This window comes from Erinaceus europaeus, chromosome 3 (assembly GCF_950295315.1).
Source record: "Erinaceus europaeus chromosome 3, mEriEur2.1, whole genome shotgun sequence".
NCBI classification, from domain to species: domain Eukaryota; kingdom Metazoa; phylum Chordata; class Mammalia; order Eulipotyphla; family Erinaceidae; genus Erinaceus; species Erinaceus europaeus.
This window is the reverse complement of record NC_080164.1, coordinates 114578966-114600485: the sequence shown is the minus strand read 5'-3', so window position 1 is coordinate 114600485 and position 21520 is coordinate 114578966. Positions and strand designations below refer to the sequence as shown.

Below are 21520 nucleotides of genomic sequence, written 5' to 3'. Positions count from 1 at the left end.
TATTTCAGATAATTTAATTTTTAGCCATATCTCTAGTAATCTAAAAAGGAGGGGGAGAGAAAATTAAGAGGGTCAAAAGATAGCTCGCTTGCCATATGCTTGACCAAAGTTCAACGCCAGTCCCCAAGCATTACACTAGAGGAAGCTTTGGTTCTGTGCTGCCCACCCCACCTCTCTCTCTCTCTCTCATTCATAAAAGAAATCAATCTGAAGTGCTGATACCCCAGCTGTGACCAAAAAAAGAGTGGGTACTCAAAAGTAACCTAAAAAGAAAAAAGCCTGAATGCAAAAGAGGAAAATGACTTTCCAAAATATATACCATTCAGACTGCATTTCATATTCTGTTGTCTTAAACAGAAAAAAAAAAAAAAAAAAAGAGAGACCATATCTGAAAGGATTTTGATTAAAGTAGGAACACACTGTAACAGTGTGTTATCATTATTGATGTAATGATATTCTTTTAAAAGACTAAGCATACTTCCCCAGTGTTCTGGATATTTTAGTTTAATGAGAACAAAAAGGGTTACCACCCTGCAATCAGTTTCCAAAACTGTATTAATAGGGAAGATTTTATTTATTGGGCTGATTTATTGAGCTAAGAATAATAGCAACTAGTAGCTAAAATAAAAAGTAAAAAAAATTCATTTTATTTGTTAAAAGTGAAAATGGTAGGGCCAGGGAGATAGCACAGAAGTCTATGCAATAGAGTTTATGCCTGAGACTGAGGTTCCAGGTTCAATTCCTGGGACCACCATAAGCCAGAGCTGAGCAGTACTCTGGTTAAAAAAAAAGGGGGGGGGTGAGGGGATGGTGGAGGTGGCATATATTAAGATACTCAAGGACCCAGGTTTAAACACCTCTGCATCTGTATAGGCACTAAGCCCCTTTAACATAATATTACTATGTTACTTGGGCCAAATAAAATATATAATAAGTCATGCCAAGAAAGCTTATTATTCTTATTAAGTAAAACTAAATATTCTGGTTAATTCTATAAGTCAACTTCCTGGTGATAAATAAGATACATATACATATGTACATATATATATATATATATATATGTGAAAATTTCTTAGCAAACTGTACTTGTTTAGAGTGATAATTTTATACTTAAAGTTTCTTTATGATGATTTACAAAGAAAATATTCAAAAACTTGGAATAACTGTTAAGCAAGTTTTTTTTTTTAATGATTAGAAAGGGAAGCTGGGGCTGGAGCATAATGGTTCCAAAAAAAAAAAAAAAAACTTTCATGCCTGGGGCATCAAAGGGCCCAGGTTCAATCCCCAGCACCACCATAAACCAGAGCAAAGTTATGGGGGGGGAGGGACATTGAAAAGTTGAAGCTGAATTAAAATCTAACAAGGATGTTAGGAATTCCAATGACATAAGTAAAAATAGACACGGAACTGTATCAGCCACATGTCAATATTGGCTGCTTTCCTTAACTTACCTGCCAAGTAGAGTGCGAATGATATGAATCTGTGGTAGCGGATGAGGAACTGAAGCTGCTCTTCTCTTTGAACAAATGTAGCAAAATAATCAGCCACCGTCTCTCCATAGAAAAAGTAGTTTACACATAGTAGGAAGTACCTGCAATTTAAAAACAATTAACCTCTTTGTACTTGGAGCATTTTCCTTAAGCTCAACAAAACCAGTCCTTATGTTTTGAAGATGATGCAAAGATCAAAAAATAATTTCAGAAGACTATTCAGACATCCACCAAAAGACTACTTTCCCATTTTCGACTTAATTTCACACTTACCAGTCAACAAATACTCACAGAGTACCAATCATGTCTTTAGCTAGACCAAAACCTAGTGTTAATGACAGGTAACTAGGAAAGAAAATAGAACCAGACATACACAAAGCCTCCCTTCTCACAGTCACAGCATTAAGTATATAATGAAAAGCTTCTTTGGAAGGAGTAGAGATCCAAAGCCAAACTCCTACCTGCCCTTAGGAAGATCAGCCACCTCCCTCCCTATGGCCTACCCCAAATGCCATCCTTCTCCCTTTGCTCCATGTTCCACTTGAGCTTGGATTCTTACGGGGTAGCAGTGGATAGTGGTGGTGGGTGGGGATTGGCAGCAGTCAAAAAAATCTCTAGGAAAAACCTTTTAGAGACAGTGAGGCAGAGAAGGCATGAGACCACAGCACAGAATAAGCTTCCTAACTGGGCTGTACAGGTAGCAAGCTCTTGTGCTGTCCTTTCTTTCTTTCTTCCTCTCCCTCTCTCTCTCTCTCTCCCACTCTCTTCTCCTCCTCCTCTTCCTTCTTTGTCTCTGTCTCTCTCTCCCACTCTATTCTCCTCCTCCTCCTCTTCCTTCTCTGTCTCTGTCTCTCTTGCTACTATGGTTATTTCTGTGGCTTAGTGCCCACAAGATGACTCCACTGTTCCTGATGGGCATTGTCTTTTTTGAAATACGGTGAGAAGAAGGCATATGTTCCATGTAAATGAGATATCTCTAGAAAGATGTGAAGATAATTGTGGGAGGTGCGAGACAGCTTCCACGGTAGAGCAAATGCTTTACCATGCACAAGAACTTTGAACTCTTGCATCACATAGAAACACCATGCATGGCAAGCTCTAAGTTGTCCTCTTTTTAAAATTAAGGCAGAAGAAGAGAGAGAGAGGAAGAGAGAGAGAGAGAGAGAGAGAGAGAGAGAGAGAGTCTGAGACTGACTGACAGAGGTTGAGACTGATTGATTCTACCAGGAGCAGTAGAATCATGCAGGAATGAAGCCCAGCACACCAAAAAGAAAGGAAATACATGTGTTGAAGTGGATGGGTTAACAGTGATTCTCATCTTTCAAATTCAGTTATACTCTTTCTTTATCCTTGTCCATGTTTGTAGTCATTAAAGTCAAGTCTGTGGATTCTGGCTTAGCAGGCTACTGCCTTCAAAAGCTGAGCCAAGAGATAGCTCATCTAGTGGAGCAGAAGCCTTCCATGTAGGAGACCCTGGGTTCGAGTCCCAGTACTGTGTGGGAGCATCATGGACAGTATAGGGGTGGGGAGCAAGCATTTGGATGGTGGTGTTCTGCTGTTTCTCTCCTCTTTCTCATCTCCCTCTTCTCTCTCTCTTCTCTCTACTCTCTCTTTCTCTCTCTCTCTCTCTCCAGAATAATCAAACAGTTGGGTCAGGAGACTGTCCAGTACTAACATCATACTGTGAGAGACCCTGCTTTAACTCCCCAGCACCAAAAAGACAGGAAAAAACTTGAGAAAACAATCAGATGTTGGGGGGAGGGGGGGACAGTGGCAAACCTGATTAAGTCACATAGTACTAAGCTCAGGACCCAAGCAACGATCCCAATTTGAGCCCACGGCTTCGAACCTGCAGGGGGAGGTGGGGGTTGCTTCAAAAATGGTGAAGTAGGTCTGCAGATGTCTATCTTTCTTTCTCTCCATCTTCTTCTTCCCTTTCAATTTCTGTCTTACCCAAAAAAAGCTGCCAGAAATTATGGGCTCATAGTTCTGGCTCTGAGCCTCAGTGATAACACTGGAGGCAAAAAAAAAAAAAAAAAAAAAGAATCAGATGTTGGGGCCAGGTGCACCTGGTTGAGTTAACATGTTGCAAGGACCCAGATTCGAGTCCCTGGTCCCCACCTGCAGGGGAGAAGCTTTATGAGTGGAGAAGCAGTGTTGTGGGTGTCTGTCTCTCTTCCTCTCTATTACCTCTTCCCTCTCAATTTCTGCCTGCCTCTATCCAATAAATAAATAAAGACAATAAAAAAAGAATAAGATGTTCATATGTGAAACTGACTGAAGTCACTTACCAGCTTAGTGTTCTAAACCACGGTAGGTCATAGGAATGATAGACTCTGTAGCCTATGGTGATGATCTCATGGAAGCATTTCACCTGGATGCCCAGAACCTGAAAACCACAGAAAACATTAAAATGCATTTCTCACTTCTGTAAAAAATGTTTTATTATCTTTATTTATTTATTGGACAGAGACCGTCGGAAATTGAGAGGGTGGGGGGGGATAGAGAGGGAGAGAGACAGAGAGACACCTGCAACTCTGCTTTACCACTTGCAAAGGTGGCAACTGGGGGCTCGAGCCTGAGTCCCTGCACACTGTACCATGTGCACTTAACCAGGTGCGCCACCGCACCAGCCCCAAATGCATTAGGCATTGTTAACACTGTACTTCATCATTGAACAAAGTGGCTTGTTGCCATGTATATTTAAAATTATATCTCCTGGGGTTGGGAGATAGCTTACCCAGTAGAGTGCACACTTTACCACACACAAGGATCTAGGTTTGAGGCTCCAGCACTACACGGGAGCACCATGTACAATGGAACTTCACAAATAGTGAAATAAGGCTGTCGACTCTCCCATCCTCTCTCATTGAAAGATGTTAAAAAAATAGTAAGAGCCTAGTAGTGAGTTGTAACAGTTTCATTAGCATTCATTAAACAAAGTAAGAAGAAAAAACTCTTATCACTGGGGCTCGGTGTCTGCACTACAAATCCGCTGCTCCTAGAGGCCACTTTTCCCATTTTGTTGTCCCTGTTGTTGCCTTCGTTGTTGTTGTTATTGTTGCCACTGCTGTTGTTGTTGTTGGATAGGACAGAGAGAAATGGAGAGAGGAGGGGAAGACAGAGGGGGAGAGAAAGATAGACACCTGCAGACCTGCTTGTCCGTGAAGCGACTCCCCTACAGGTGGGGAGCTGGGGGCTTGAACCAGGATCCTTACACTAGTCCCTATGCTTCGGGCCATGTGGTAACCTGGGCACCTGAGAAAAAACTCTTAAGTAAAATGAATACAAGTTACATCTTAAAAAGATAGCTTACCCAGTAGAGTGCACACTTTACCACACACAAGGATCTAGGTTTGAGGCTCCAGCACTACACGGGAGCACCATGTACAATGGAACTTCACAAATAGTGAAATAAGGCTGTCGACTCTCCCATCCTCTCTCATTGAAAGATGTTAAAAAAATAGTAAGAGCCTAGTAGTGAGTTGTAACAGTTTCATTAGCATTCATTAAACAAAGTAAGAAGAAAAAACTCTTATCACTGGGGCTCGGTGTCTGCACTACAAATCCGCTGCTCCTAGAGGCCACTTTTCCCATTTTGTTGTCCCTGTTGTTGCCTTCGTTGTTGTTGTTATTGTTGCCACTGCTGTTGTTGTTGTTGGATAGGACAGAGAGAAATGGAGAGAGGAGGGGAAGACAGAGGGGGAGAGAAAGATAGACACCTGCAGACCTGCTTGTCCGTGAAGCGACTCCCCTACAGGTGGGGAGCTGGGGGCTTGAACCAGGATCCTTACACTAGTCCCTATGCTTCGGGCCATGTGGTAACCTGGGCACCTGAGAAAAAACTCTTAAGTAAAATGAATACAAGTTACATCTTAAAAAAATTAGCTGTCATTTCCTTGAAGAATTTTCTATTTTATTTATTTACTTTTTGCTTCCAGGGTTATCACTGGGGCTCAGTGCTGGCACTACTAACTCACTGCTCCTGGCGGTCATGTTTCCATTTTACTGGATAGGACAGAAAGAAATTGAGAGAGGAGGAGGATATAGAGGGAGAGAAAAAGATAGACACCTGCAGACCTGCTTCATTACTTGTGAGGCGTTCCCCCTGCAGGTAGGGAGCCAGGGGCTCAAACCCAGGTCCTGGCATGGGTCCTTGCACATAGTACTATATGTGCTTAACCCTGTGTGCCACTGCCTGGCCCCGAACCTTGAAGTTATTTTTAGCAATTAATTGTTTTAAGTTTACACTTATTGATTGATGTGAGAGAAAGAGAACACAAGAACATTAATATGGCATATTCAGTACTGGGGAGGACTTGGAGCCTCATGTTTCTGATACTCTAACCATTGTGCCACCTCCTTGGCCTCTATTAACTTTTATGTGAGAAGGCCAGAGCCCTGCACCATCATATTTAGTGTTGGGTCCCTACATGTGTGAGGAATGAGCCCTGCCTTCTGACCCACCACCCCTCTACAGAAGTAGATGTCTTAACAAAGCCTTCTTAAATTATCTGGTTATCAGAAAAGTCCTGATGCATTTTTACATAGAAAAGTATGTCTTGACTTTTCCAATAGCCCAAAAGTTTTTTTTTTTTTTTGAGTGCTTCTATTGTGAGGCCAAGGCAAGCTAAATATAGTGTGTTATTCTCAAAATTCATGTGATCTAGTTAGGGATCTGAATGACAGAGACAGGAATGTACTAACACTTGAACACCAATGTGTGTGAATAACCTTCCTGTCCCTGCAAGTGCTTCCATGTCAGTGCAGTACAGGTACTTGTCCTCACAGAGCCCAGGTGTGAGCATGTATATACTACAAACTCCAAAGCAAAAAAGCCCAAATATACTTCACCGTGACATATACGTTCTTTACTTTCTTATCTGATTAAGTTTACCAATCAAAGCAAATAAACTGCTCTCAATGACATATTATTCTATAACAGAAAAAAAAAAGGAGTAACAACAAAGCCCTAATACTTTAGGCACATTTACAATTATCATTAAAAAAAAAAAAAAGGCAGTCCAGGAGGTAGTGTAGTGGATAGAGCATTAGACTCTTGATCCCTAACAGCACATATGCCAGAGTAATGCTCTGGTTTGCTCTCTCTCCTCTCATAAATAAATCAATCTTTGAAGAAAAAAAGAAAAAAAGGAAGCAAATACACAGGATTGTCTTTTTAAATGTTCTGAACTTTGCCTCCAACAAAGTGTATAAAGAGTCTTCCTTCACAAATCCTGACCATAGTTACCACATCACATCATTTAGTTCAGAGAACAATGAAACTGAGTCACAGTGGAGCCACCAAACCTGTGTATCTGGGACACTCAGTTTTGCAATGTCTTAGATCCAAACTATCTTCTAAGAGGAATCAGTATACAAATGGCCCTCACTTACTTTGCAAGTGAGCCTACATTCTCTTTGCAAGGGATGGCAAAGGCCCTCCAGAATCAGAGCCCTGAAGATCTTCCCAGGAAGAGGACGTACCCGCCTTTGCTTGCCATGCCTTAGTACACAGGCTCACTCTGCCCTGAAGGCTCTCAAGGTCTGTACAAGTTGCTTCCTCTGAAAGCCCCATGAGCTGTCTGCCTTCTTGCAGTCTCTCTTGCCCAGCTCTGCACACTCAGTCCACAACACTCCCCAGAATACAACACACGTTCAGCCTTGAGTGCCAATGGGGACGCTGGTCTTCAGCAGGGTCACACACACGACTAGAAGCCGGGCCCTTCCCCTGTGCCACACCTGGCCAGTGCTCAGACTCAGCATTGCTTTCAGACTCAGCAGCCTCTGCCCTCACATTAAACTGGGCTTGCATGGGAGCCATTTTTCCTTTGTCAGGAAAAGTTCTTTTGAGTTGTTAAAAGTATCAGGTTTTGTGGTCTGGGAGGTGGTGCATTTGATAAAGCACAGGACTCTCAAGCACAAAATTCTGAGTTCAATCCCTGGCATTACATATACCAGAGTCATGTCTGGTTCTTTCTCTATCTCCTCCTATTTTTCTCGTGAGTAAAATAAAATCTTAAAAAAAAAAAAAAGTATTGGGTTGTTGGAAAAGTCATGATATATTTTTCTATGTAAAAATGCACCATGACTTTTGTGACAGCCCAATATAACATAATGGGGGGGGTAGTCAGATAATTTCATAGGCTTTTAAGAGATTTAAGAGTCGTTTTAAAGAGATCACAGGAGCTGATGTAATTTTTCCTTTTATTTGTGCCTAATTTTACTTCTCAATGTATTTATTTACAAAATAAAGGAATGCCTAAACCACACTGCCCTTACACTTACCAAAATATGGGTGAGGGTAGACAGCATAAATGGTTATACAAAGAGACTCTCATGCCTGAGGCTCCAAGGTCTCAGGTTCAATCCCCTGCACCACCATAAGCCAGAGCTGAACAGTGCTCCAATTAAAAAGACAAAAACAAAAAAACTTACCAAAATACAGAGTTCTGAGTATGTGTGTATGTGTTTTGGGGGGGAGTGGAGCTAGCAAACACCCTTCTAAGAGGGGAAGGGAAGCCAGAGAGCCTCTGAGTGCACAGGAAGGGGCTGAAATAACTGAGATGGGGGTTAAGGAAGAAAACCAGCCAACCAGGGGCACACCCTGCACCCTCCTGAGAGCAGCTTCCCTGTTAAAAGTAACCTCACCTCCCAGCAGTGGCCTGACAAACTGGTTGAACAAACTGCGTTTCTCTGTCTCACTCCCACCACCTTGGGCTTCACATTTTCTGCTTGTTGCTGCAGCTCCCAGGGCTCATACCCCTTCCTTGGGTTGTTGTTGCTATTATTATTGCCACCAAGGTTATCTCTGGGGCTTGGTGCCAGCACTACGAACCCACCGCTCCTGGTGGCCATTTTTCTCCCCCTACCCTTTTTTATTTTACTGATAGGACAGAAAGGGGAAGAGAGAGAGACAGAGATACCTGCAGATGTGCTACATTGTTCATTAAATGTCCCCCCACCCCCTCCCCAAAGGTGGGGAGCAGGGGGCTCGAACTTGAGTCCTTGTACATGGCAACATGTGGACTCCAATGACTGGCCCCCTCCCCTAGCTTCTTGGTCACCTTGCTGGCCTCTACTCAGCCTCCAAACCCAATGCATGTGCTGGGCAGCTGTCTCTGGAGGGCTCCATGCTCTCACAGCAGCTCTTGTTCTCAAGCATTTACTGCAGTCTATAATTATCTACCTGGTCAGTCGTTTAAAGTTAAAGGGCTGCCAGGAGCTTATTCTCAGCTCCACAAGATCATGTGCCAGAACTGGCACTCCTTGACCCACAGGTCATTTACTAGCTGAATGGATTAAAGGTACAAAACACCTGTTTGGCTTTGTGACTCACTTTGGGTTCCCAAAGATAGTAAAATCCCCAAACCCCAAGAATGACTTCTACTTGCTTCCTAGTTTCATTCCCTAAACATCCTCCACACGTACACTTTGAAAGAGTTCCAGAGAACTACATTTTATTGTCACCTGCAATGTCTTGTCCATGATGTCCCCACCTGACACTGTTTCCCTGTCCAGTCCTGCAGGGCTCAGCTGTGAGCCTCTCCCCAGCCCCCATAACCAGATTAGGAACTTCTTTTTTTACTCTGTTCTCCCAGGTTCCACAAGAAGCTTAACCCAGCTGTCTCCTACTCTATGTATTTATGTTAGATGAATTCACAGTAGCTTGAGTTCCTTGAAGTCAGGAATCTAGTTAATAACTATATATGTTGAAGTCACAGGTGTGATTCTATCATTTCAGACTTTTGACACACTGTCAGACAAAATAATTATATTTATCCTGTGAATATGGTCTCTGCTAAAAAAAATATAAGGAATGGCCATTTTACAAATGATAAAGATTACTCAAGGTCATTCATTTAAAAAATTAGAAGATGCTTAAACAAACTTGGTTTGTAGTTATCAAATCTTAGACTGCTTTTTTTCTTTTTTTAAAATTTTATTTGATTTGATATAACAGAGAAATGGAGAAGGAAGTGGTGAAAGAGAAAAAGAGATACAGAGAGACACCTGCAGCTCTGTTTTACCACTTGTGAAGCTTTCCCTTGCAAGTGGGGACCAGGGGACTTGAACCCAGGTCCTTGTGCATGGCAATAAATACAGGTGTGCCATCACCCAACCCCAGAATGCTTTCTTTTAATGACATGCTCAGTAAGTTCCCTCCTATCAATACTGAAAAATAAATCAAGCAACACTTAGGAGAAATATAAAACTTACAAGAAGCATCAGCATAAAAGATCCCATGTAGATGATCAAGAAAAACATTGAAATCATCGTCAGTGTAAGAATCCCACGAATCCACCAGTTTTTCCACCTACAAAGAAGAAATATGTAAAGATAACATTCATGGAGTCTTGGTTTGTTGTGTGGTCTCAATGTTGAGTTGAGAAGCCCCTCACTTCATTCAACTGAAGCAACAAAAACAAAACCTAGTTGTTCAACATGCATTCAGTGTTCTTTCCTTTATTGAGAGATAAATTAAAATTGAGACTTATGTTAGGCGAAGAAAGTATCTCATTTTTCTTCAGAGTGAAGGAAGGTGAGTATGAGGAGCAGACCCGTGCATATCCCACCAGGGGGGTCCCTGGCAGAAGCCCTCTAAAAAGAGGAGCATCTCTGCTCTCAGATGACAGGAAGGGGGAGGGCAGGCACTAGAGATTCTGAAGGTGGTGCCCACAGAAATCAAGGCTCCTGGCAAGGAAAGTTAAGACAGTGCAGTGCAAATGGGGGCACGGCGATCTCAGCTGAAATGAGGGTGTGAGGAGGAGAAAGCCAGTCACTGACAGCATGGCCAGACTAGAGGACACAGTGAGGCTGAAGAGCATCCCCTTCTGCTGCCCACGTGCTGCCGGCTTCCCTTGGCCAGAGATGAAGTCTTTAATAAAGTTTTGTTTGTTTAATTCTTAGGTCTCTGCTTGTTTTGAAGCAGAGCTTCCCTGCTGGTACACAGACAGGCACCTGGTGGACTGAGAATTGATGTCCTGTGACTGGATGAAGAAGTTATGGGGCATGCTCTCAATGGAGTACTACTCAGTGACTAAAAAAAATGATGTTGTTTCCTTTGGGACAAAATGGATAGAGCTGGAGTTGATAATGCTTAGGGAAGGGAAAAAGACAGACAACTACTAGATGGTGTCACTCATATGTAGAATAAAGAGAATAAACATGTGAACATAAAAAATAACCTGTCTGGGAGTCGGGCAGTAGCACACCGGGTTAAGCGCATATGGTGCAAAGCACAAGGATTGGAGTGAGGATCCCGGTTCGAGCCCCTGGCTCCCCACCTGTAAGGGAGTCGCTTCACAGGCGGTGAAGCAGGTCTGCAGGTGTCTATCTTTCTCTCCCCCTCTCTGTCTTCCCACCCTCTCTATTTCTCTCTGTCCTATCCAACAATGACAACAACAATAAAACAACAAGGGCAACAAAAGGGAATAAATAAATATTTTAAAAAATAGCCTGTCTATCGCTAAGACCTTGCAAAAGCTATGGTGGTTATATCTTTGAAGGTGGGGAAACAGAATTTTGGTGGTAAGATATATCCCTATTATCTTATAATCTTGTATATCACTAATAGAAAAAAGAGAATTAGGGAAGGGGCATAGCATAATGGTTATGCAAAAAGACTCTCATGCCTAAGGCTCCAAAGTCCCAGGTTCAGTCCCCTGCCCCATCATAAGGTACAGCTGAACAGTGTTCTGGTAAAAATTAAAAAGAGAAGAAAAAGAAGAAGAAATAAAAAAGAAAATAATTCATCTCAGCCTTAAATCTTTAGAGCCTCATATTTCACCCGCAGAATGTCTTAAAAATATTATCTCTTTTTTAAATTTATTGATTTATTTGATAGAATAGAGAAATTAAGAGGGAAAGGGATACATATATATCTTCTATATATCTGGAGGGAGGGAGAGGAAGAGGAGGAAAGAAGAAAGGGAGAGAGGGGGAGGGGGGGACAGGGAGAGGAAGACGGAGACAGACCTACAGCACTGCTTTACCACTCCTAAAGCCTCCCCCCTACAGGTGGGGACCAGTGACTTGAACCTGGGTCCTTTGCACATTATAACTTATACATTCAACCAGATGCACCACAGCCCAGCCTCCAAATATTATCACTTTATGTGGTTGTGTCATGAGCAATATAACAGACAGCTATTTTCATGAAAAATTCAGAAGAATTCTCATAATACCTACATTCGGATGATTTATGAAGCTAAAACTGCTGCCCCTTGCTTTTTCTACACACATTTTATGCTATACTTATCATGAAAGTCTTTAAAGACCTTTCTGATGCCTATCAATTGCAATGATAGCATTTAAGTTGTATTACAAAGGCTAGAACGAGAGTGTAGAAGGTAAGACATGGACTTAGCTATGCATGAGCTCAGGGTTGAGCTCTGGTGTATGGGGGAACTCCTATGGGGTGCTGTCCACCCAACCCCACTCTGTGAATGAAAAAAGTGACCCAATGCAGTGAAAATACACCTTCACAAAAACAGTGCTACAAGAAATTTTGACTCAACTTAAAATAAATTATATGCAGCGAGTACCACATCAGCATGCTTCACTTCAGACTGTATCCAGAGACGTCAGGCTTGGAATGTCAACCTTTCACCCTCACTACTCGGGTGAGACCTTTCCTTTCACAGTATTCTCTAATTCCATTCCAGGAGGTTCACTTCCTAACAAAGTCCCAAAACCTAGATATAGACCAGGTCCTGTTAGATAGAGCATATGTTCACATGTATCCATATTTTAGGGCAAAATATCTACCTGAAAGCAAAAATACACAATAGTCTATAGTGAGTCAGTATAAAGTTCATAATGAAATAATGTCTACTTAGACTTAGATGTCCTCCTCACCTACTTCCTATTACAATTCTCTCACTCCAAAGCTAACCTTATCAAAGCAAGGACTGCAAAAGCTGAATAAGGGCAAGAGACTAGTATCCTTTAATGACGACTTTTTAGTCACCCATCAGGCCATCCCATCAGCTGGGGCTCTAATTGGGGAGTCCTGAGATTCCCAAACAGACATGATGGGCCTAGACCTTGAACAAATCCCTCTCTCCATTGTTACCAGTCATTTCTATCAGGAACAACACAACAGACCCCTTTGTGGGCTCCCATAGGACCTTGCCCTCAACCTGGATCAACAATGGTAGAGAATGTTCCATCCTCCGAAGGGAGGATGGACAACATACTCTAGGCTACACCTGAGGAAGATGGGTCCTGATATTGGGGCAGCTTGAAATGTTCTTACTCATAAGCCACAGAATGTGAGCTCAGATCTACAGGGATGCAGGGGTCACATAGGATCCTAAACTGAATGTGGCAGGGCCCCAGATCACATCAAATCAATGGGGTTTACAGTAAACAATATTTATACCCCTTTCCCGTATTAGGGAGCTACTCTCTTCCCTGATCCAGCTTTCTGGTCCTTTTTCCAGCCATGAAATCATCTCCCCAGACAATAACTTGGATCCACCTGCATATCAGATTTCAGGCTCAGGGGAAAAAAGAAAACGGAAAAAAAAAAAAAACCTAGTATAGGCACAGGCCCTTTGGAATATAACTAAAATATGCCTATTAGCTATTTACAAAATGGAGGGTCCCCCAACTCTTCATCTGCACTATTCCAGCCTTTAGGTCTGTGATTGGTCAACAACTTGTTTGGCTTTGTATGTTAACTCTCTTTTTAGCCACCAGGTTCCACCTGCAGGGGAATCGATTCATGGGCAGTGAAGCAGATCTGCACGTGATGCCGACCAGACTTCCCTGGACAGACTTCCCTGGACAGACAACCCCACCAACGTGTCCTGGAGCTCCACTTCCCTAGAGCCCTTCCCCACTAGGGAAATAGAAGGTAAGACTGGGAATATGGATTGACCTGTCAACGCCCATGTTCAGCGGGGAAGCGATTACAAAAGCCAGACCTTCAACTTCCTGCATCCCACAATGGCCTTGGGTCCATACTCCCAGAGGGTTAAAGAATAAGAAAACTATCAGGGGAGGGGATGGGATACAGAGTTCTGGTGGTGGGAATTGTGTGGAGTTGTACCCCTCTTATCCTATGGTTTAGTCAATGTTTAATTTTTATAAATAAAAAATTAAAAAATAAAATAAACTGTACTTTTTTATTATCTTTATTTATTGGATAGAGACAGCCAGAAATTGAGAGGGAAGAGGGAGATAGAAAGGAAGACAGACAAGACACCTGCAGTACTGCTTCACTTGTGAAGCTTTCCTCCTACAGGTGGGGAGCAGGGGCTTGAACCTAGGTCCTTGCACATTGTAGTATGTGCACTCAACCAGGTGTGCCACCACCTATCCCCCATTAACTATACTTCTCACTCTCTTCGTTGCAACACAAAAATATTAGCTTATCCCATCTGTTCATCAAACACTGCTTATATGCCCTGCATTCTACGGCTCTCCTACGTACTGCTAACAAAGGATTCCTTCTCAACTATCCCTCTGACCTTGTCATTTCTACTCTGAAAACTAAAATACCAACATTCAGTTCAAACTTATACACATATTCCAAAAATTTTCACAGGGTCATTGAAGTGTGCTTATCTGCTTTAATCTCCTCTCCTACTAAATATTTAGCAAACTATGTGGACCTTTAAATTTCTCGAGACATAAGGACCACCATAAGGATACCAGTTCAAGCCCCCAGCTCCCCACCTACAGGGGAATCGATTCACAGGCAGTGAAGCAGATCTGCAGGTATCTATCTTTCTCTCCCCATCTCTGTTTTCCCTTCTCCCTCTATTTCTCTGTGTTTTACACAATAGCAGCAATAACAATAACAACAACAACAACAACAACAACAACAATAATAAGGGCAACAAAATGTGAAAAAAAAAATGGCCTTTAGGGGCAGTGGACTCCTAGTACAGGCAATGGAGCCCCAGCAATAACCCTGGAAGCAAAAAAAAAAAAAAAAAAAAAAAATCTCTTGAGACTGTCAGCTTCAGGGCAAAAGAAAACAAGTGAAGGACAGAGTCAAAGTGCTATAGCAAGAAGGCTCCATTTAGTTTCACAAACTGAGCTCTTTGGGGATTAGTAAAGGGCTTAGGAAACTGGGCTAGGTGACAGAGCGGGTCAGAGGCCAATAATATTATCCTGTTATGTTAGCACAGAACCCAGAAGCCTATCTTACTGTCTAATCTATTATGTAATGTACAATGTTTTACTGATACTACAGCTATCCAATGTTTTTATTTCAATTGTAATGACCCTTTTTTAAAATTTTTTTTTATTTAAGAAAGGATTAATTAACAAAACCATAGGGTAGGAGGGGTACAACTCCACACAATTCCCACCACCCAGTCTCCATATCTCACCCCCTCCCCTGATAGCTTTCCCATTCTCTATCCCTCTGGGAGCATGGACCCAGGGTCACTGAGGGTTGCAGAAGGTAGAAGGTCTGGCTTCTGTAATTGCTTCCCCGCTGAACATGGGCGTTGACTGGTCGGTCCATACTCCCAGTCTGCCTCTCTCTTTCCCTAGTAGGGTGGGTCTCTGGGGAAGCTGAGCTCCAGGACACATTGGTGGGGTCTTCAATCCAGGGAAGCCTGGCCAGCATCCTGATGGCATCTGGAACCTGGTGATTGAAAAGAGAGTTAACATACGAAGCCAAACAAATTGTTGAGCAATCATGGACCCAAAGCTTGGAATAGTGGAGAGGAAGTGTTAGGGAGGTACTCAGTGCAAACTCTAGTGTACTTCTGCTTTCAGGTATATATTTTGCAGTAGTTTATGGATACGTGTGAACATATGCTCTGTCTCACAGAAACTGGTGTATATCTAGGTTTTGGGACTTTGTTAGAAAGTGAACCACCTGAGATGAAATTAGAGTGTACTATAAAAGGAAAGGATAATGACCTTTTTTTAAAATAATTTTTGTTTATTTATTATTGGATAGAGACAGAATTTGAGAGGGGAGGGGGAATAGAGAGTGAGAGAGACACCTGCAGCCCTGCTTCACTACTCAAGAAGCTTTCTCTGTGCAAGTGATATTTTTTAAAATAATTTTTATTAGTGATTTAATAATAATTGAAAAGATTATGGGGTAAAAGGGGTACAATTCTATACAATTCCCACCACCAGAGTTCCATATCCCATCCCCTCCATTGGAAGATTCCCTACTCTTTATCCTGGGAGTATGGACCCAGATTGGTTATGGGGTGCAGAAAGTGGGAGGGCTGGCTTCTGTAATTGATTCTCTGCTGCCCATGGGTGTTGGCAGGTCGATCCATACCCCCCCAACCTGTTTCTCTTCCCCTAGTGGGGTAGGGATCTGGGGAGGTGAGGCTCCAGGACACATTGGTGAGGTCCTCTGCCCAGGGATATTTATCTATTTTTTTTAAATAAGTCACTGGGAAATGAACCCAGAGGCAATTTTTTTCAATTCTTTTTTTTTTGGGGGGGGGGGCATGGAGAAACGGGGAGGAGAGGAGACAAAATGCAGACAGACCACAGAACTGCTCCATTGCTCCTGGAGCTCCTCCTGCTGCTGTCTATGGTGTTTCCACAGCCTCCCATCCAAAAAGGGATGTGTTCTAGTGGATGAGCTATCTCTGGACTCCTGACTAAAAAAGAAAGGAAAAAGAAAAAAAAAAAAACCTAGATTGTGTTAGTGGGGGAAAATTGGACTGTTAAAATGTAGACCCAGGATTCTACTCCACATTGTCAGATTTCTTAAGTCAGTCATCAACGGCTCCTGGGAATTCCATGTTTTCTGCTCATGTCTGTCAAATACTAGACAGAAATAGGTAACATTTTTTCCCTTTTAACTGATTTTAAGATTTTTGTCTCATGTCTCACAACCCTCTGCCGTTAAGGTTTTGTGCAGGATTTTATCATCTTAATCAACAAACTCCAACCAATTTTATGATGCTTTCTATTCCATTACAAATATTTACTATACCAGGGGCCAGGTTGGCAGTGCATCAGGTTAAGTGCACATAGTGTGAAGCGCAAGGATCCTCACAAGGACCCTGGTTTGAGCCCCCGGTTCCCCACCTGCAGGGGGGGTTGCTTCACAAGCAGTGAAGTAGGTCTGCAAGTGTCTCTTTTTCTTTCTCCCCCCCCTCAACCGCTCAATTTCTCCTATCCAATAAAAAATGAAAAAAAAAAAAAAAGAATCCACCAGGAGCAGTGGATTCATAGTACTGGCACTGAGCCTTAGCAATAACCCTGGAGCCAAAAAAAAAAATTTACTATACTCTATATATCCTACAGTCTTGTAACTCACAATCACAAATTAAAAAAAAAAATTTTAAAATAAAAATTTAGTTCCCATCTGTAGGGAGGAAACTTCACAAATGGTGAAACAGAGCTCCAAGTGTCTCTCTACCTTTCTCTCTCTCTCTCCACTTTCATTCACAATTTCTCTCTGTCCTATCAAATAATAGACTTTTAAAAAAAAATTAAAGGGGAAAAAGTATGAACTTTTATCTAGATTGATGTAAGAAACCTTGATATGGGTATAGGAGAGTATTTTTCTGATTTTTTGAGCACAGAAAGAATCATCCTTTTCATCCATGTTGCTTTTACATGACTTCCTGGGACCCCCAACTGTCTATCTTATCTCTCCTCCCCTCTCCTCCCCCCTTCCCGTCCTCTTTTCTATTTGTGGCACCAGCACCCCTGCGTATGCCAGAGTCCACCATGCTTAAGCTGAATTTTTCATTTTTATTTCAGAGAGTGACAGCACAGCACTACTCCACCACCTGTGGAGCTTTCTCCAGTGCTGTGGTGCTCCCATGTGGTAACAGGGCTGGAGGTGGGGGGGCTTACACATGTGCCTCACTTAGCTGAGACTTTTCTATGTCTGGCCCTCCTCCAACTTTCTAGGCTGTGACACAGGGGAAATGTTCCATATCCCAAGAGCATGTAAACATTTTAACTGCTACAAATTTTTTTTTTTTTTTGCCTCCAGGGTTATTGCTGGGGCTTGGTGCCTGCACCATGAATCCACTGCTCCTGGAGGCCATTTTCCCCCTTTAGTTGTTGTAGCCTTGTTGTGGTTATTATTGTTGTTGTTGATGTCGTCATTGTTGGATAGGACAGAGAGAAATGGAGAGAGGAGGGGAAGACAGAGGGGGAGAAAGAAAGACACCTGTCGACCTGCTTCACCACCTGTGACTCCCTTGCAGGTGGGGAGCTGGGGGCTCAAACCAGGTCCTTGCGCTTTGTGCCACGTGTGTGTGCTTAACCCACTGTGCTACCAACCGACCCCCAACTGCAAAACAGTTTTTTGCTGTTACTGTGATATATACACCTCTAATTTCTGTTTGGTATTGTCTTAATGCTGTTGAGCAGAAAGAATGTGGAATGAGACTTACTGAACTGATTTTACTACCCATAGGCTATCATATCACCTGCTGCTTGAAAATCACCAGTTTAGGCCTACCCAGGAAATGTGAGGGTGTTTTATTTTTAATTTCTAGAAAATAAGCATACAGAATAATAAGTGCAATAGAAAATGTTTCTATAAATTTGAACAGTGCACATTTTTGTCCTCTTAGCATATTCTGTTCTGTGGTTATTACCAGTTCTTGTTCCTGGTCATTGTCATGACTTTGCTCACAGATATACCTATGTTCTAAATCACATCAGGTTGGGGGGCTGGGTGGTGGCACACCTGGTTGAGTGCAAACATAACTTTGCACAAGGAATTGGGTTCAAGCTCTTAGTTCCCACATGTAGGGGAGAAACTTCATGAGCAGTGAAGCAGTGCTGCAGGTGCCTTTCTCTCTCCCTTTTCTTTTCTTTTCTTTCTTTTTATTTATTTTTAATTTTTTATATTTATTTATTTTCCCTTTTGTTGCCCTTGTTGTTCTTTATTGTTATTGTAGTGATTATTGTTGTTACTGATGTCATCACTGTTGGATAGGACAGAGAGAAACTGAGAGAGGAGGGGAAGACAGAGAGGGCGAGAGAAAGACAGACACCTGCAGATTTGCTTCACTGCTTGTGAAGCGACTCCCTTGCAGGTGGGGAGCCAGTGGCTCGAACCAAGATCCTCATGCCGGTCCTTGCACTTTTCACCACGAGCACTTAACCCGCTGCGCTAAGGCCTGACTCCCTAGATTTTATTTATTTATTCATGAGAAATGATAGGAGAGAGAGAAAGAACCAGACATCACTCGGGTACTTGTGCTGCCAGGGATTGAATTCAGGACCTCACGCTTGAAAGTCCAAAGCCTTATCCACTGTGCCACCTCTTGGACCCCTCTCTCTTTCCCTTTTTTATCACACCCTCCTCTCTCAATTTCTGTCATATGTATACCAGTATTGAAAAGAAAACTAAAAAAAAAAAAGGGCAAGAAAAGAAAAAAAATTAAATCACATCAGGTCTATGTCAAATCTGAGCTTGCTTTTTACATTGTTATATTAAAGTTATAATCTGGTGTCTCATGATAAGATTTTCCTTGATAATCAAGTTGTCTTCCTGGTATAAAGTAACAGTAGCTGGTATTTACTGAGCATATCTATCAAGCTTGGTGTGTGCACTCATTATAATCATCTTCATCCAATCATACCTTGAAGATAAGCCAGAGAGAGCATTCTTGAGGATCTCAGGTGTTCTATCAGAGGACGGTAGAATTTCTGGGATATCAGAATCTGTTCTGGAATCCAGATCTCCATATCGGTCATCAATATCTGTTTCCTAAATTAAAGAAAACAGATTATTACCTTGCTCAACAGAAAAAAAAAATGCTGCCAATACATTTACATATTGCTCAGTATGTCACATTTTATTTCGATAACTTGAAACAAAGAAACTACTACTAACACATCTTGCATACCCCAGCACTCAACACTCAACTTCCTTGTTGCAAGTTTCAGTATCTTTGCTAAAATTTAGCAATATGAAGGATTAATTTAGACAAAAGGCACAAAGAGAAACTCCCACAGTTTTATCTAAATCAGAATCTTGTCACAAGAATTAAGTATTAATTGCTTAATTAAAGTAGGAGAACACTGTGCTAACTCCATGGTACTAATTAAGTATGCATGGCCCCCTTTTTTTTAAGCATCCGTTATGTGGTCTAGGAAGTGGCACAGTAGATAAAGCATAGAACCTCAAGCATGGAGACCCAAGTTCAAACCCAGACACTGCCATGTGTCTGCATGTGCTTGAGAGATACTCTAGTTCTCTTCCCTCTCTTCATAATCAATAAATGAAATCTAAATATATATATATTTAATTTGTGCATGTGATAAGGTATTTTAAGATCTTTAAAATATATATACATACATATGTATTTGTATGTATATTTGTATATATATATTATATATATAGATATATACTTTTTTTTAAAGAGAGAGAAAAAGAGGGGGCTGTGGGGGAGAGAGGGACAGGCACAAGACAGCACTGCTCAGCTCTGGCGTATGGTGGTGCTGGGGATTTAATTTTTAGCCTAAGAGTCTCAGGCGTGAAAGACTTTTGCAGAACCATCATGTTGTCTCCCCAGCAGTAAGACCCTCTTAACAATATTCAAATATGCCAGAGTATTACAAATTATAGTCACCATGCTGTGTGGTAAGCACATACCATACCCAGATCTTATTTTTTGTTGTTGTTGTAGTTATTATTATTGCTGTTGTTATTTGTGTCATCATTGTTGGATAGGACAGAGAGAAATGGAGAGAGGAGGGAGGACAGAGAGAAATGGAGAGAGGAGGGAAGACAGAGAGGGGGAGAGAAAGATAGACACCTGAAGACCTGCTACATCGCCTGTGAAGGGATCTCCCTTGCAGATGGGGAGCCGGGGGCTTGAACCGGGACCCTTAAGCCGGTTCTTGCACTTTGTGCCATGTGCGCTTAACCCGCTGTGCCAACGCCCGATCCCCCCCAGGTCTTATTTTATAACTGAGTTTCTGCTTCAGACCCTCTGTATCTATTTCACCCATTGCCCCAGGCCCCCCCCCACAGATTTCATTGATTAAAACTGTCAATCTATTTATTTTGGATATCACAGACAGTGGGGTAATATGGTATTTTTATGGGTGACTCACTTCAATTAGTACACTCCCCTCATGGTTCATCCCCCTTCTTACAAATGGCAGTGCCCCATTCTCTTTGGGGGTGAGTAGTGTCCATTGTACTAAAGCTCAGGTCTTTTTGCCTCCATACTTAGGCTGCTTCCCTATCTTGACTGTTACAAGCAATGCTGCCATGGGTGTGGGGAGTTCAAGGTCTTTCAGATCAAGTGTTTTTACTTACTGAGGGTGAATGTCCAGAGGTTTCACTACTACTCCACTTAACAGCTCCATTTTTTAATGGTTTATAGTAAATAAAGTTTTTGGTACATAGGTAAAATTTCTCAGTTTTCTGTAAAGCACTCTCACCCCCAGCTTAGGTCCTCTTCCACCATCTTGTATCAGAACCTGAAAATCCCCTCCCCTCCCAGCCCTACTCTCACCCTAGAGTTATTTTCTGTGGTGCGATACACCAAACCCAGTCCACGTTCTGCTTTTTGTTTCCCTTTTTGATCTTATTTCTCAACTTCTGTCTGTGAGTGAGATCATCTCATATTCATCCTTCTCTTTCTGGCTGATCTCACTTCACATTTTTAATCTTTTGAGGAGCCTCCATATCGGTTTCAATAGCGCTTACACCACTCCCACCCTTAATGCACAAAGGTAGTCTTTTCTCCACACATCCTCACCAGAATTGGTTATTTGTCTTTTTGAAAACAGCCATTTACTGAGGACATGGTGATATCTCTCAGTGGTTTGGACTGGCAGCTGATTGATAATTAATGGTGCTGAGCATTTTTTCAAATGCCAGTTGCTCATCTATGTCTTTAGAAAGAAATGTCTGTTCGGACCTCTGTTGTTTTTAAAACTGGACCTTTTTTTGTGCGTAAGTTGTATAAGTTTATAATGTAGTTTAGGTATTACCCTCTTATCTGATACATCATTTGCAAATCATTTTCTATCACCCAGTAGCTTCCTTTTTCACATTCTTCATGTCCCTCACTGTGCAAAACTTCTTAGTTTGATACAAT

At 42.0% G+C, this 21520-nt stretch overlaps 1 protein-coding gene across 1 annotated transcript in view; it reads right to left on the bottom strand.

Moving 5' to 3' along the window:
* CDS1 (CDP-diacylglycerol synthase 1) overlaps window positions 1-21520 on the bottom strand; it is a 75107-nt gene that overhangs the window by 22988 nt on the left and 30599 nt on the right. Inside the window, exons 2-5 of the mRNA XM_007525028.3 lie at window positions 19046-19173; window positions 9711-9807; window positions 3782-3879; window positions 1452-1591 (exon numbers count right to left, since the gene is read on the bottom strand). Of these exons, the coding sequence (XP_007525090.1) occupies window positions 1452-1591; window positions 3782-3879; window positions 9711-9807; window positions 19046-19173 (463 nt within the window). The remainder of the gene's footprint in view (window positions 1-1451; window positions 1592-3781; window positions 3880-9710; window positions 9808-19045; window positions 19174-21520) is intronic.